The 14,981-nt window shown below is 34.5% G+C and overlaps 1 protein-coding gene across 8 annotated transcripts in view; it reads right to left on the bottom strand.

Annotated features, from left to right (window-relative positions):
* Positions 1–14,981, bottom strand: part of ZNF638 (zinc finger protein 638) — an 84,042-nt gene that overhangs the window by 54,452 nt on the left and 14,609 nt on the right. For 7 of the 8 annotated variants that reach the window (XM_019942798.3, XM_019942794.3, XM_019942792.3 and 4 more), the window contains exons 3-8: positions 12,169–12,230; positions 6,042–6,080; positions 5,005–5,297; positions 3,594–3,868; positions 2,069–2,215; positions 1,027–1,149 (exon numbers count right to left, since the gene is read on the bottom strand). In XM_019942798.3, the coding sequence (XP_019798357.1) occupies positions 1,027–1,149; positions 2,069–2,215; positions 3,594–3,868; positions 5,005–5,297; positions 6,042–6,080; positions 12,169–12,230 (939 nt within the window). The remainder of the gene's footprint in view (positions 1–1,026; positions 1,150–2,068; positions 2,216–3,593; positions 3,869–5,004; positions 5,298–6,041; positions 6,081–12,168; positions 12,231–14,981) is intronic. The other variant, XM_019942795.3, reaches the window with a different exon arrangement.

Consider the following 14,981-nt stretch of genomic DNA (forward strand, 5'->3'; position numbering starts at 1 on the left):
TGGATTTTAAAACTGCAAATATTAAGATGTCACTGATAATAGAGAAACACCAGTACTCACATAAATTATTAGACTATAAATTATTAGTCATTTAACAGGCAATCTAATATTATTTCTGTATACCCTATAACCCAGCAATTCCACTGTAGATATCACCTTAAAAAACACCATCATAAATGCATTAAGAAAGGCCTGTGAAAGCCATATGCAAGGAAGTTAACTGAAGTCCTATTTATAGCAATTTATAGTAAACTAGAAATAACCTAAATAGCAATCCATAAGGAACTGGTGAAATAACTGTGGTATATTCATAGGAAGTAACACCACATATAACCTTAAAAGAATAAGGAAAATCTATAACGTACTAACATGGTTTGCTCTCCAAATCAAATTAGTAATTGAAAAATGTGTGCTCCAACGCAGGCATTCTTCAGTAAATAAGAAAATAAAATAAAAAGAACACATATACACAAAGCAAAACTTACTGGATATTTTAAAGTACTTCTATAGACATTATCTATGGATATATAAACTAAAGCAAAGAAAATGATCTACAAAGACTAAACTCCTAAACGTTGATACTTCTAAGGAAGCAAAAGGCCCAGAAGAATATATACACTATGATTCTGTTTATAGAAACGTCAAAACAGGCAAAACTCAAGTACGGTATTAGAAACCAAGGTGGGGTTACACACTCCCTTCTGCCCCGGAGTAAGTATTCAAAAGAAGTATGCAAGGGGCTTCCAGGGTGTTGTTAGTGTTGTAGTTTGTGACTTAGGTAGAGGTTTCACAGACTTTTGCTAATTCTGTTAAGTATTTTCCCCTAGTCTATTGCTTATCATTCAATACTGTTTACAGTGTGATATATATATATGTATGCATAAAGATGTTGCTAAGTTCAATGTATTTGAATTTATACCTAATCTGTGGAGTGAACATTTTTGTTTTATGCCTTTTTCTGTATGTGCCATACTTAAACAAAAAATTAATCAACAATGAATCACATAAGAACTTAATTCAGTTTACCTGTGACTTTTTCTTTCCTGGAACACATACTTTCACACTTTTCCCATTTATCAGAAGTGGTGTTGTTTCAATGTACTTCATGACTGCAGTAATTGCCTCTTTAAATTCCATTTCCAAGTAAGCCTAAAATGAAATGTATTCCACTTTTAGTCAAAAAAATCTACCTTAAATTTCTCTGTATGACCTAATATAATACTTCTTTGTGGAATATAAAACTGAAATTACCTCAAGTCCTGGTTGCGTTCACCTCTTTTTGTTTTGCTGAAGTGTAATGTGATGTTTAGGATGCTTTCACACATGAAATGGACACTTAACCTTATAGAATTTCTATACCATTACCAAGGTAAGAAGGAAGCATGGGTCCATGGCAGGATCATGGAACAATAAGAAATGGGAAGGAGGGCTCACTGAACAATCGAAGAGAAGGCAGGATCTGGTCTAGCTGCTGTAAGTCTGACCTTTTTAAGGGTTCTTGCAACAAAGAAAATAATACCAACTATGTTCCTTTGTCTTACCTCACAATTTTTTACGTTCTGCTTAACCTAGGGTTTGTAGTTCTGGTGAACTCTACTATGTGAGTTATAGGAATACAACTCATATGTAAAAAAATACTGTACAGATAAAATCATTTTTTTAATATGACCTTACTGGTGTACTAAAGCAATGAATGGCAAACTATGGCCTGCCACCTGTTTTTGTAAATAGTTTTTTTGAACACAGCCATGCTCATTCATTTATATATTATCTAAGACTGTGTTTGTACAACAGAGTTGTATAGCAGAGTTGAATAGCTGAAATCCTATAACATGCAACGCCTAAAATATTATCTGGCCCTTCACGGAAAAAGTGTGCTCTTCTAAGAAAACAGTGTGCTGTTTGAAACGATATAAAGCAGTATTTAGGGACATTGTTCATTCAAATCCGAACATTTACATAATTCAATAAACAATTGTGTATGCAGGAAAAGCAGCTAAAAGATCCAACAACAGTCTTTATAAAATAATGACTTTGTATGAATTTTAGAACAGACTAAATAACTCACTTCCTTTCTATATGGAACAATCAGGACATCATTAACTTTTCCAAATGGCTGAAATATTTTTCTAATATCTTCTTCAGTACAGCCATCCTCTGGTAATTCAGATATAAGAAGAACGGGACCATAATGTGAAGACTGATCTTTCCGAAGCTTTTTTTGGGATGAAAGAAAATTAAACCAAATTAAGTGACAACGTACAGTAATAATAATTCCCAATATAATTTCTTCTACCATTAATTTTAGTCCTTTAAGCAGTCTTTTCAACATATTTTAGCATATTTAAAAAAATTTTAAAGGCCAAAGAAAAGTAGTAAGAAATATGTTTTACATTTTACCACTCAAACCCAACAGTGGTCAGTTTATGGGTAACCAATCACAGATGCTCTTTTCTGTTTAGAAGCATTTTGTAACAAACAAGACCTATGAAATGAAATGGTCCAAAACTATTAAACAGTATTTTTCTATATGAATCTGCATGGCACATCACTAGTGAAGCTGAAATTATAGCTTTATTTACTCTGTGTTCTAATAATTAAAAATGTTATCTAGATAGGCATAATATTTTTAAAGATTTATACTACCTACAATTTGAATATATTTTATCAAATTTGCCACCTATGTTAAAAATTGACTCAAAAAAAAAAAAAACTTTTTAAAAAGTTCCACTGCCACCATCTAGAAGTCTAGAAACAAAATGAAAGAACGTTACAGAATAATTAAGCCTCTTTGAGATTAATTCCCTGTACTCAACATTTCTTCCTAATTAATGCTCTTCAAAATCCTGTAAGTGCAGGTTGATTATTTTAAGTTTATCCTTCTAAATATAAGCTCTCTGGGGCAGGGAACTGTAGTTGTTGAAAGTTAAGACAATGTTAAGAGAAATGTATACCTAAATACTTGAAGACTTGTTATTATTACAATATAATAAACATTTGAAAATCTGGCCTATCAGGAGTTACTCTGATAGTCTCTTTATATATTATCTGCTATAATAGTAATTTCATTAACATATACAATAAAGCAATACCATCAAAATACACCAATAAGTTAGTACCCAGAAAAGAGACTAGTATTCTACACTGGATAATGATTTAACTTATGAACTGTACTGCAAAAAGTATAAAACAGATTAAAAATGACCAATTCTCAGCAGAGACTCACTAATAACTTACTAACAAAGATTATAAAACCTCATTAATGCTGCTGATTACATCCATTTCCCCAATAAGGGAGCAAAACTTATCACAAGGATCTGTTTGTATGGTTAGCCAAAAACACCAAACTGTCAAAATGTTCTCACTTTTGATATATCAAATGCCAAACTTCTAGGATTTGTAATCTACAGGACTTTAATTATTGGACTTTTATTATATTCAGAAGAGAAACCAATGAATATTCCATATCAACATAACAAGTCACGATTTCAAACTTTTGGAAATATGAAAATTAAAAATTCTGAAAACTTTGTTTTCTCTTTGTCATATTAACAAATGTATGCACACACTTCCAGTAACAAAGAACTACTGACCTTACGTTGTAGAGAAACAGCTTTATCAGACACCTGTTTACTTTCTGGTGAGGTGTCATCTTCAAGATTCTTTGACTTGTAACGAGTACAATGTCCTATATTTGAATCACTCTTTGTAGAGCTCGTAGATTTAACTGATGGCCTTGCTCCACTGACAGTTTTAAGTTTTTGTGCTGGTGAGTGTCCTTTATCAACTGCTTCAAGATGTTTCTGTTTACTGAATTCTGATCCATGCCCAGACCGTTGTACTACATCTTCTAATGCTTTTTTTCTGTCTAGTAAAAAGGACATAAATACTACTTCAACTGAAAAGAACTTAAGGTAGGAAACATCTCATCACATTATAAAAAAAAAAAGAATCATCTCTCAACTGTCCAAATATTTACCACATTGAGCTACTGTTCGGCCAAACAGGTGGCAAACACACACACACACACAAAATTATTATTCTTTAATTCTTCACTCAAAAGTGAAGATGTAAAAACATGAAGATCCCTTATTCAGTGAGCTTCTCTTCTACCAGTGGTACTCAAACTTTGGTTTCAGTATCCCTTTACACTATTAAAAATTGAGGACTCCAAAGAGCTTTTGTTCAATTTATCAATGTTTACCATATAAGAAACTAAAATAGAATTTTTAAAATATTAATTCATTTAATAATAAACTCCTATGTTAATATAAATAATATATTTTTATAAAAAACTTTAATTTCAAAACAAAAATTAGATGAGTAGCACCACTGTATATTTTCCAAACGCTTTAATGTTGGGCTTAAAAAAAGTCTGAATTCTCGTATCTGCTTCTGCATCCAATCTGCTGGATACATTATTTCAGCTGAAACATTTAAAGAAAAATCCAGCTTCACAAAGACATGTAGTTGGAAAAAGAAAGACCTCACAGACCTCTGCAAAGATCTCAGAAAAGAATTACATAAGAGCTATTTCCAGAAAGGTCACTAAACCAATACAAAGACACAGGTTGAAAATACGAATAATTTTTTAATGTTTTAAATTAATTCACCGAAGACAAGTCTATAATCAATTACTAAAGCAAACTAAGATGTTTGTATATCCTTGGTTTTTAAGTTTGATGTTGGGTGGATAGATACAGTCTCCCACACTTCTTCTGATACATAATAAAGGGAAGAAGAATGAAATAGGTTGGGATGTGGGTTGGATTTCATATAGAAATTCTAAAATTTAATAAAGTAGAACATTCCATTTCTTAAAAACCTTGAAAGTTTTAAAAAGAGCTGAGCCAAATACCTCAAAATGTCAACATTTAAAAATATCTTGACAGTAGTATATAAGTCACCATTTCAAGCTTAATAGAAATAAAAAATTCAAACAAACAAAAAAGCTAAAAAAATTTAGTCAAAATAAGTACTTATTATTCACAACCATAAGTGTACCTGATGATCTCACTGATCTCCTTGATGTCCTTTCGGGGCTAACTGATCGATAGCATTTTGGACTAGCTCTAAATGGATTTCTCATTCGATACGGTGAACGGGATCTGGATCTGTATCTAGGAATGAAACGATGGCAAATTCTTGGACTTCGACTTCGTGGTCTGTACATATAACGTATTGGGCTTCGGGATCGACGGAATCTGTGACTTGAGCTTGATCTCCTAGAATGTCTAGGACTGGGAGAATGAGATCGTCTTCTTGGAGTTTCGTTTTCTTTTCTATTGCCTTCATTTCTACAAAGTGCAGGAAAAAACCACAAGATTCATCAATTTAACAAAAATTTAAATCTATACTAAATGACAGATTTATCTTCTTAAAAACAGACTATTAACAATGCCAAATTCTGATACCATGTATTTACATAAAGCAAAAACCTGTTTGACATGATGCAATTCAGCCTTGTAGATGAGTAAGAAACAATCAGAGCAGATGATCACCTCTCTCATTGCTTAGATTCCTCTGTTTTGTTAATTTACAAAAGAATATTATCATCCATTTCTTGCATTTTTCCTATACCACTATTATATCCAATTATGTTTTGAAAGTATTATATTACATGAAGAATTTAGGAAATGACTTACATAAACAAATGTTTTTCAACTATTTTTCCTGAAACATTATGCCATCCACAAATATTTCTTTGACTGTTGTACTTGTGTACCTACACATTGAACCGGGAACCCCATTCCCAGCCTTCAAATCTAAGATCCCACAAGCATAAAATAATAATAAAAGTACAAAGTATTTTCAGAACAGACTTAAAAAAAAAAAAAGTTCACAGATGGGAGCTATCACACTTAAACTGGGGTAACTAAAGAAAGATTCATTGAGCTGGTTCCATTTGCCTATTGTTTAAAAGTAAAAATGGTCAAAACAGGACTCTATTCAAAACAGTACCTTTAAAAAAAAAAAAAGTACTTGTTTACTTTTAAAAGAAAATCAAATTTCAATAATACCACTATTAAAAAAATAACTACCTTCTTGATGGGAGGATCTCAGGATTCCAATCGGGATACCTATTTTGAGAATAAACAATATTAATGAACAGTTAAAATAAGATTATAAGGCTCAATCTTTCCCTGCAATATATCAAGAGGACTGTTCAAAACCAAAGTTAAGGGAATTCCCTGATGGACCAGTGGTTAGGACTCCGTGCTTCACTGCTAAGGGCACGGGTTCAGTCCCTCACTGGGGAACTAAGATCCCACAAGCCATGTGGCGCAACAAATAAATAAAAATTTTAAAAATTTAAAAAACAAAAAAATTTTAAAAAATTTTTAAAAATTTAAAAAGTATTTTTAAAAAGATTAAAAAAGGATAAAAAACAAAGTTAACACAGTGATTTATTAGTATATTAAAATATGAATATTTTCTTCAAAGTAAAATATTTTGAGTGTCTAATTCAATAAATAAGGTATTAGGCAATTCAGGGAAAAGAAACACATTCCCTATACTTCAAAGGCCTCGACGTTTATTTAGGTAAAACAAGCAGTACATATAGAAGTGTTGAGATGTATAGAAGAGGTATAAAACACAAGCTTAGGTTGGGGTTAAAGACAGTTCTCCCACTTTGCAGAACTCCAGGGGACACCACTCTACAGAATAAGACATGAATAGTGCCCCTTACACTGTACCAAGTGCTCCTCAAGAGAGGATCTAGTGGGAGGATTCAGGGGAGAATTCAAAGAAAAAGGTTGCTTTTCAGGGGAACTAAGATCCCACAAGCCATGTGGCGAAAGGTCTGTTAATAGGCATGGATCAGGTTAGGTTTCATACAGTGGTGATACATAAAAGAAGCACTGGAGGCAAAACATGTGTTCTATTCCAGGAACCGGTATGGCTGCAGCATGGAAGTGATGAAAAGCAATTATGAGGGGGAAAACCTGGAAAGGCAGCTCAGAGACAAACTATGAACGTCCTTGAAATCAGGTTAAGGAGGCTGCACATAATTAAAAGGCAACAGGGAACAATAAACATTTCTGAAATGAAGGGAACATAGGAATGTTTTCAGAACAACTGGAAATAAATATCTGGATTAGAGAAAAAGATGAGGGCTGGGATATTTAGAAATCAGGCATCAGCTATACTACTAAGAATGAGTGAGATAAACAGAGAATAGAGTTTGTGGGGAAAAAAGAGGGCTGAGGACAGAATCTTATGCACACTAACACTTAAGAGTAAAGCAGACAAAGATACACCAATGAAAGAGATTAAGGGTTAATTACAGAAAGAAAAAGTAGGAGGAACAGTAACATCATAGAAGCCTAAAAAAAAGACATCTTTATCCTCATCTTTTCTAGATTTTCTGGACTCTTAAAAGTTAACTGGAAATGGTGATTAAATTAAATTATTGAATCACTGATGTTCAAAAATACAATTTCAGTAACCAAGAGGAGAGCCAGGTAAGGAAATGAAGGCAGCAGACTCAACAAGTCACCTGGCAGGAAAATAAAGTGAGGTCAAAACTTTACTAAAAGTAAAGTGGTTTTTATTTGTTGATATTTGTCTCAGACATCATTAGCAGGTTAACTCAAAAGCAATTCTCAACTCTCTTTTCCCATGCCTGCCTCCACAACAAAGGCTTAAAAAAGCTAAATATTTGCTTTCTCAGCCTCCTTAGAAGATAGCCAGTGATAGGTTCAAACCAATGAGACAGACACAGGTACAAAACCACTGGCAGACTTCTGAGAAAGCTTCTGTCCACTTCTTCCTGCTTTAAGAGCAGACATGATGCATCTTATAACTACAATGTGACAAACTATGAAGGCAAAAAAACTTAACTTTCAATCCAATGTATCTATCACCCAGCATCAACAATTGTTAAAACATGAACAATTTTGTTTCATCTACTACTACATTTTTTAAAACTTTTGTTACTCTGTACCATGTAAGAAGATACATTTCCAGTCTTACGTTACTATGTTTAAAAGCAAGACCTTTGAGAGTTCCCTGGTGGTCTCCTGGTTAAGATTTGGCACTTTCACTGCTGGGGCCTGGGTTCAATCCCTGGTCGGGGAACTGAGATCCCACAAGCCAAGTGGTGCGGCCAAAAGAAAAAAAAAAAAAAAAAACTAAAGCAAGGCCTTTGGAATCAAACACAGCTGGGTGTATAAGTGTAGGTACTGCCACTTAATGACCATGTATCTGAAAGCCAGTTACTTACTATGAGTAAGGCTTAGCTTTCTCTTATGTACAATGCTGGAAATACAGCTGGTTGTCGACACACAGAAGTTATTAAATTTCCAGATCTTTCCAGTTCAAGAGTGGGTAACAATGTTTCAGATGTGAAATGATGTTTCAGATCTAGGTTAACTGCTAGAATACATATTCTTGTCTCTGCTGCCCAGAGCAGAAAGATAAAGCATACATACTATTCTGCAAATAGAGTTTGGACTGCCTGTATATTGCCTAACTAGTTTTTGTGGGTTTTTTAAACATCTTTATTGGAGTGTAATTGCTTTACAACAGTGTGTTAGCTTCTGCTTTATAACTAAGTCCATCAGTTATATATATATATATATATCCTCATATCTCTTCCCTCCTGCGTCTCCCTCCCTCCTACCCTCCCTATCCCACCCCTCTAGGTGGTCACAAAGCACCAAGCTGATCTCCCTGTGCTATGCGGCTGCTTCCCACTAGCTATCTATTTTACGTTTGGTACTAACGAGTTTTTTTAAATGTGTTTCAGAAGCATGATACATAAGCAATATAAACATAATGGCTATGAACAAGGACCTAAGTAAACGACATTATCTGTATCCCAACGTGATGCAGTAAGTATACACATCACCTATAAAGTTTTTGTGACAAAAATGTTCAACCTGAATTTAATGAAGAGGAAAAAAACCAGAAAGGTGCAGAATGTGGAATATTCTACAAGACAACTTTTGTGGACATTTCAGAAGTCAACCATTGTGAAAATATCCTCCTCAAAATGATACTGGGATTGACATACATACACTATTGATACAATGTATAAAATAGATAACTAGTGAGAACCTACTGTATAGCACAGGGAACTCTACTCAATGCTCTGTGGTCACCTAAATGAGAAGGAAATCCAAAAAAGAGGGGATATGTGTATACATACAGCTGATTCACTTTGCTGTACAGTAGAAACTAACACAATATTGTAAAGCAACTATACTCCAATAAAAAAAATTAATGCTAAAAAAAAAGTGTAGGGGCGGGGTAGGCAAAGATAGTTATAAAGCCATTTTGGAAACAAATGGGAAAATTTGAACTTGGCCTATGTATTGGAAGGCATTATGAAATCATTGTTAATCACTGTGTTATACTGTGGTTATAAGAGATAACCACTGTAGAAAAATTTCCTTATTCTTAAGAGACAGATGTTGAATTAAGGAGTAAAGTGTCATAATGTCTAATTTATTTTCAAGTAGTTTTCAAAAACTATAATATTAAAAATGTGCATATAAAGATATAATAGATATGTCAAATGTTAATAATTGGTTAATAAAGACAAAGACTCTATGAATGTTTATTATCCATTCAACTTTTTTGCGGCTTAGAAACTTTTCAAAATAAAATGCTGAGAGAAAAAAAAGAGCAAAGATCCATGAGTTAGATTAGTTGTGCCAATTATTGGCTGTGTTATAGTAGGGAAGTTGCCTCTCAGTTTCCCCACTGGTAAAATCACAAATAATCATTATACATATATCTCATAGGGTTGCTTTGAAGATTAAAGACACTGTGTAAAGCACTTAGAAGAACGCCCAGCACACAATAAGCATACAGCTCTTATTATTTATTATTTTTAATACTAAAACTTTAATGCACTGTATCTTTTCTCAAGTTAACCAACTACTCTTATGTCATAATTCAGAAAGATCCAAGACAAAGAGAGAGAAGAGATAATCCGCCTTACGAAAAGGAGTAAGAACCTAAATATACATCAGCAGAGGAATGACTAAACAGATTAAGGTTTAGAAACACAACGCAGCTTAAAAAAAAAAAAAATGAAGTAGCATATATTTTGCCATGGAAAGATCCAAAGCACCTAATCAAATCTAACATATTTGTTAAATTTTTTTTTGCAATAGAGAGAAAGCCATAAAGAAACTATTCAAGAGCATATAACCTGAAAAAGATAAAAATGTAAAACAAGCAATGAAGTAGCAGGCATGGAAAGCACATGCTTTAAAATCAGCGTCCTGGAGACTTCCCTGGCAGTGGTTAAGAATCCGCCTGCTAATGCAGGAGACACGGGTTCGAGTCATGGTCCAGGAAGATCCCACATGCCGCGGAGCAACTAAGCTCGTGTGCCACAACTACTGAGCCTGTGCTCTAGAGCCCATGGGCCACAACTACTGAGCCTGCGCTCTAGAGCCCATGAGCCACAACTACTGAAGCCCACATGCATAGACCCCGTGCTCCGCAGCAAAAGAAGCCAGCACAATGAGAAGCCCATGCACCGCCACGAAGAGCAGCCCCTGCTCGCCACAACTAGAGAAAGCCCACACGCAACAAAGACCCAATGCAGCCAAAAATAAAAATAAATATATGTATATTAAAAAATCAGGGTCCTGTGTGCATTAAAAAAAAAGGCTTATCTACACAAAAGTCTTTAAATAGGCATAAATGCCATGTGATGTAGTAAATTAATGGCAGTGCATGTAGCTAGAATCCTCTTACTAGCATTAATGCCTACCTACAGCAACTAACTAACTCCCACCTAAATCCCTTACCTTCATAAAAATGAGACATCCCACTGGGTATCTGTGGGAAAATTTGTGGCTTAGGAGAGATTTTCCACTTACAGTGGCAGTAAGGCCTATCCAATTCAAGTAACAAATTATCTCCGCATGATAACCAATGTTTGTGTGCACACATCTATACAGGTAAGCAACTCTATTATTAGTCTATACAATTAAGGTAGGACTTATATCACACTCAACACATGACACCAACCGAGGTACAGTATCCTATTCCTGCAACCATTATAACTGGTTTAGAGATGGACAACTAACCCACAGTGAACCAAAAGAGTCAAACCAAGGACTTCTGCAGAATTTATGAGGAAAGAAGTGTTTTTATTTATTTTTTAACTCCTGGAATTGCTAGCTATACATATCACTTAACTCTGGAACTAAGGGGGTCGCTGCTTTGTGGAGAAAGGTGTGCCTTTCTCATGAGGCTAAAGCAGAAGAGAACAGCCAAGAAACGAAAATATTTCTGACACTCTGATTTTTGTTTGAGCATCTAATTCAGCTGTTCACACTCCTTAAGCTTCCCAGTTAAATGAGCTAATAAATTTCCTTACTTTAAAAAATTGGTCTGAGTTAGGTTTATCACATATGACTAGAAGAGTTCTGAATATTCTCAAAAAAATTTTGTTGGTATTTTCATAAAGAACAACAAGAAAAAACCAAAACATCTGCCACAAATCCATTTGCTCAAGAACATGTTATTATCATCAGTATAGTGACCGGGAATTTGACACACAACTATATCAGCATATTTAATGATGTTAAAAGGAACACAATTTAATTTTATGTAACTCCAGGTGATATTAGAGAATACTGTTAATATCACACTTTTCACCTTCATAGGTGCCCTGTCTTAAAGAAGGAAAAGGTCAGAGAATTGAAGAACCAATGTTGAGGAAGCACCATATCTAGCTTGTTCATCTCCCACTTAAGGTTTTTTCTGAATATAGGTTCTAAACCTGGAGAGGTTTAGATCTGAAATTAAAGACTACTGTTTGGTTTGGGTGGTTTTTAGTTTTTTATCCTTTGGGAAAGGGGTGGGGATGAGGGGGAAGAAGTATAGGAGAAGGGTAGACTATGTGCTCTGAAAAAGATAAACCATCCCAAGGGAAGGTTAAGCCAGCAGGAATGAACCAATGATACTAAAGTCACCTACTGGGATTAAATTAGGAAGGAGTCAGAAGAAAGGATCATATTTAATTCTCTCCTTTGGGAAAAAGATTAAATATATTTGTATATAAATATTTCAAATAGACAATAGCTTTCTAAAAAAATATTTTTCTCCAAAGTACCACACTAAAGGTATTAAGCAGTCATACCTGAAACATTATTTTGTAAATTTGCTACTTATAAAAAAGGAAAAAATTGTTCTTACTGTTGACGTAACTGTCGGCAGCTCTCAATATGAGTAGATGTATTTTGATGCTGAATCCAATCCTATTGTAAAAGGAGAAAAGTGCACAAATTAGAACATTCCTTATTTGACTAATGAAATTAGGCTTTTTAACATGACACAGCATACTTTGTTTTATCAAAAATTAACCAAATCTAGTTATAAATACCATTTGGCTACAACAAAATTTTCACAAACAAAAATAAAAGCCCTCCAAATAAAAGCACTTAATACCAACTCACTGATACCATTTTAAAACATTTTAGTATAGAAAACATTTTAAAAATCATACCCATGGATACTCGTTTTGAAGTCAAATATACATGTAAACTTGGAGAAAATAAAAGCATGGATCAGAAATAACTCATCTCAAATATAGAACACTACTACAGAGAACACCAAAAACTCTATAAATAGAATGGTATCATTCTATAAAATACAGTCTAAAATACAGTCTCTAAACTACAGTCTCAATGCCTTACAACTCTAAAATTCAAGCTAACAACATTAACAACAAAAAATCCTACCTCTTAGGCCAATACTATTCCAAACAAGGTACTCACTATGTATTGGCAAAGGATAAGATTAGTAAAAATAAGAAAAAATGCTGCTGATCAAATCTAATTTATTTTCAGGATATAATGGAAAGTAACATCATTTCAAAGACATAATATCCCTTACATATAGAGCTTTACAATGAACAAAATGCTTTCTTATACATAACTTCATGTGTCACAAAGCTGCCCTAAAATTACATTCCGTATCCATAAAAAGCTCCTGGAAGATACATCTGATTTTTTTTTTTAAAGGCAATACAGTTTTCAAAGATACAGTCCCCCAAATGAAACAGTTAGTTAAAAGCAATGTGCATATTACTCAATGTTTTATTGTTTCTCCAACATTTGGAAAGGCAGAAAACTTACTGAACAGTTCCATATTTTAATGCTTTCCTTGAGGAAAATGTTATTCATTTCCATTTCAAAAACATTTTAGTTTGTCATTGCCAAAGACGAACTAGAAATATCCAGAGTTAAAAACAACAGTTGACACTAATTTTGGAATCTGCCTTGTCGAGAACTATTTGAAAATAAGTGCATGCTATTTGCAATGCTCAGCAGCAGGTTATGACAAACCCTAAATTATTTCATTAAGCCATGAAACTCATTGTGGATTGCAAAAAAGAAATGTCTGTATATCCTGCTCAGTGATACAAATATTTAGAAAGCTAGAAGAGATTGGCAGTTAAGAGTCTTTAGTACTGTTAAACCCATGTCTTTGACATTAACTGGATATTGTTTACATCAGACACACTGGCAGGTATCAAGTTGGGCATGATTTATTTGGACCATAAAGTGTTTTATTTGAATAAGTTGCCGATATTTAAAAATCCAGAGATTTCCAGCTTTTCTTGAAAAAATATGAAGATGTAATTAATACTAGACACGTATTTGATATAGCAACCATCAGGTGATGCTGACAGCTAACTTACTTAACGTATACTCTCTCCAGTTCTACACACACACACACACCCACACACACACACACACACCCTTTTAACAGGCCCACTTTACTCACTGACATCACTCGTTTTTAAGCTCGGTAAATATATGTACACCACCCCAATTTCTAGACTCTCCAGTAAGACAAGGGTCCAAGAGCAGTACTCCTCTCCAGAGAAAAAGTGATAATTATCTACTAAGCAGGAGATGCTACAAGGACTGTAGACTTGAGTGGGCCCAGAATCAAACTGTGAAAATACCTACCCCTATCAGAGCTCACTATCCACCAACTATTCCAAAAATCTTTTGTCAGTATTTTCTCAAACTGAATTATTTCAGTCAAAAAGACATGGCTGGGGTTTCCCTGGTGGCACAGCGGTTGAGAGTCCGCCTGCTGATGCAGGGGACACGGGTTCGTGCCCCGGTCCAGGAAGATCCCACATGCTGCGGAGCGGCTGAGCCCGGGAGCCATGGCCGCTGAGCCTGCGCGTCCGGAGCCCGTGCTCCACAACGGGAGAAGCCACATCAGTGAGAGGCCCACGTACCACAAAAAAACAAAACAAAACAAAAAGACATGGTTTCTAAACCCACTGTGACAGTCAAAAAGACGTAACTTCTAAACTAAGGTCGGCTCCTCCTCTGTCTGAAACCCAATTTAGAAAAAACATAATTTCACATTTTCTTGTGGTCTTTTTCAGGCTATAGTTTTAAAGACTCAGAGATGGGGAACATACTGTCAGATATTACTTAGCAAGAAAAAATTTGCAGTTGGTAATTTATATTTATTGGTTACATATTTATAATGTCAAATACATGCACACTTACAAGGCAGCAAGATACATCACAGAAACAAGAGAGGTAGTTTGTACTACCTAAGTCCATGTTCACAAATCCCTATGATTTGTCATCCAGTAGTGAAGAATTCATTAGTTAGGTCCATTGTGTTGTTCTGACTATTAAAAGGTATCTGTTCATTTAAAATGGCAATCAATCTCTGTGAATTCTAATAATCATTAAATGATTTTTCCTCTCTAACTTTTACGTTTATCATAGTAATCCATACTTTCACCAACTTATACTTGAATAACTAGGGAACCTCGAATTAGGTGCCCTACCCTATCTCTTCTCATTTCTATTCATCTTGTACACGTCAGTCAGACTTATCTCCCTGAAATACATTTTTAATGTGTTACTTCACATATCAAGAACCTTAATTAGCTTCCTAATGCCTCTCAACCTCAAGTCTAAACTCCTTAGGCTAGCTTTTCAAGGCCCCTCAAACTTACTGTTGTTGCT

This window comes from Tursiops truncatus, chromosome 14 (genome assembly GCF_011762595.2).
Source record: "Tursiops truncatus isolate mTurTru1 chromosome 14, mTurTru1.mat.Y, whole genome shotgun sequence".
Lineage (NCBI taxonomy): Eukaryota > Metazoa > Chordata > Mammalia > Artiodactyla > Delphinidae > Tursiops > Tursiops truncatus.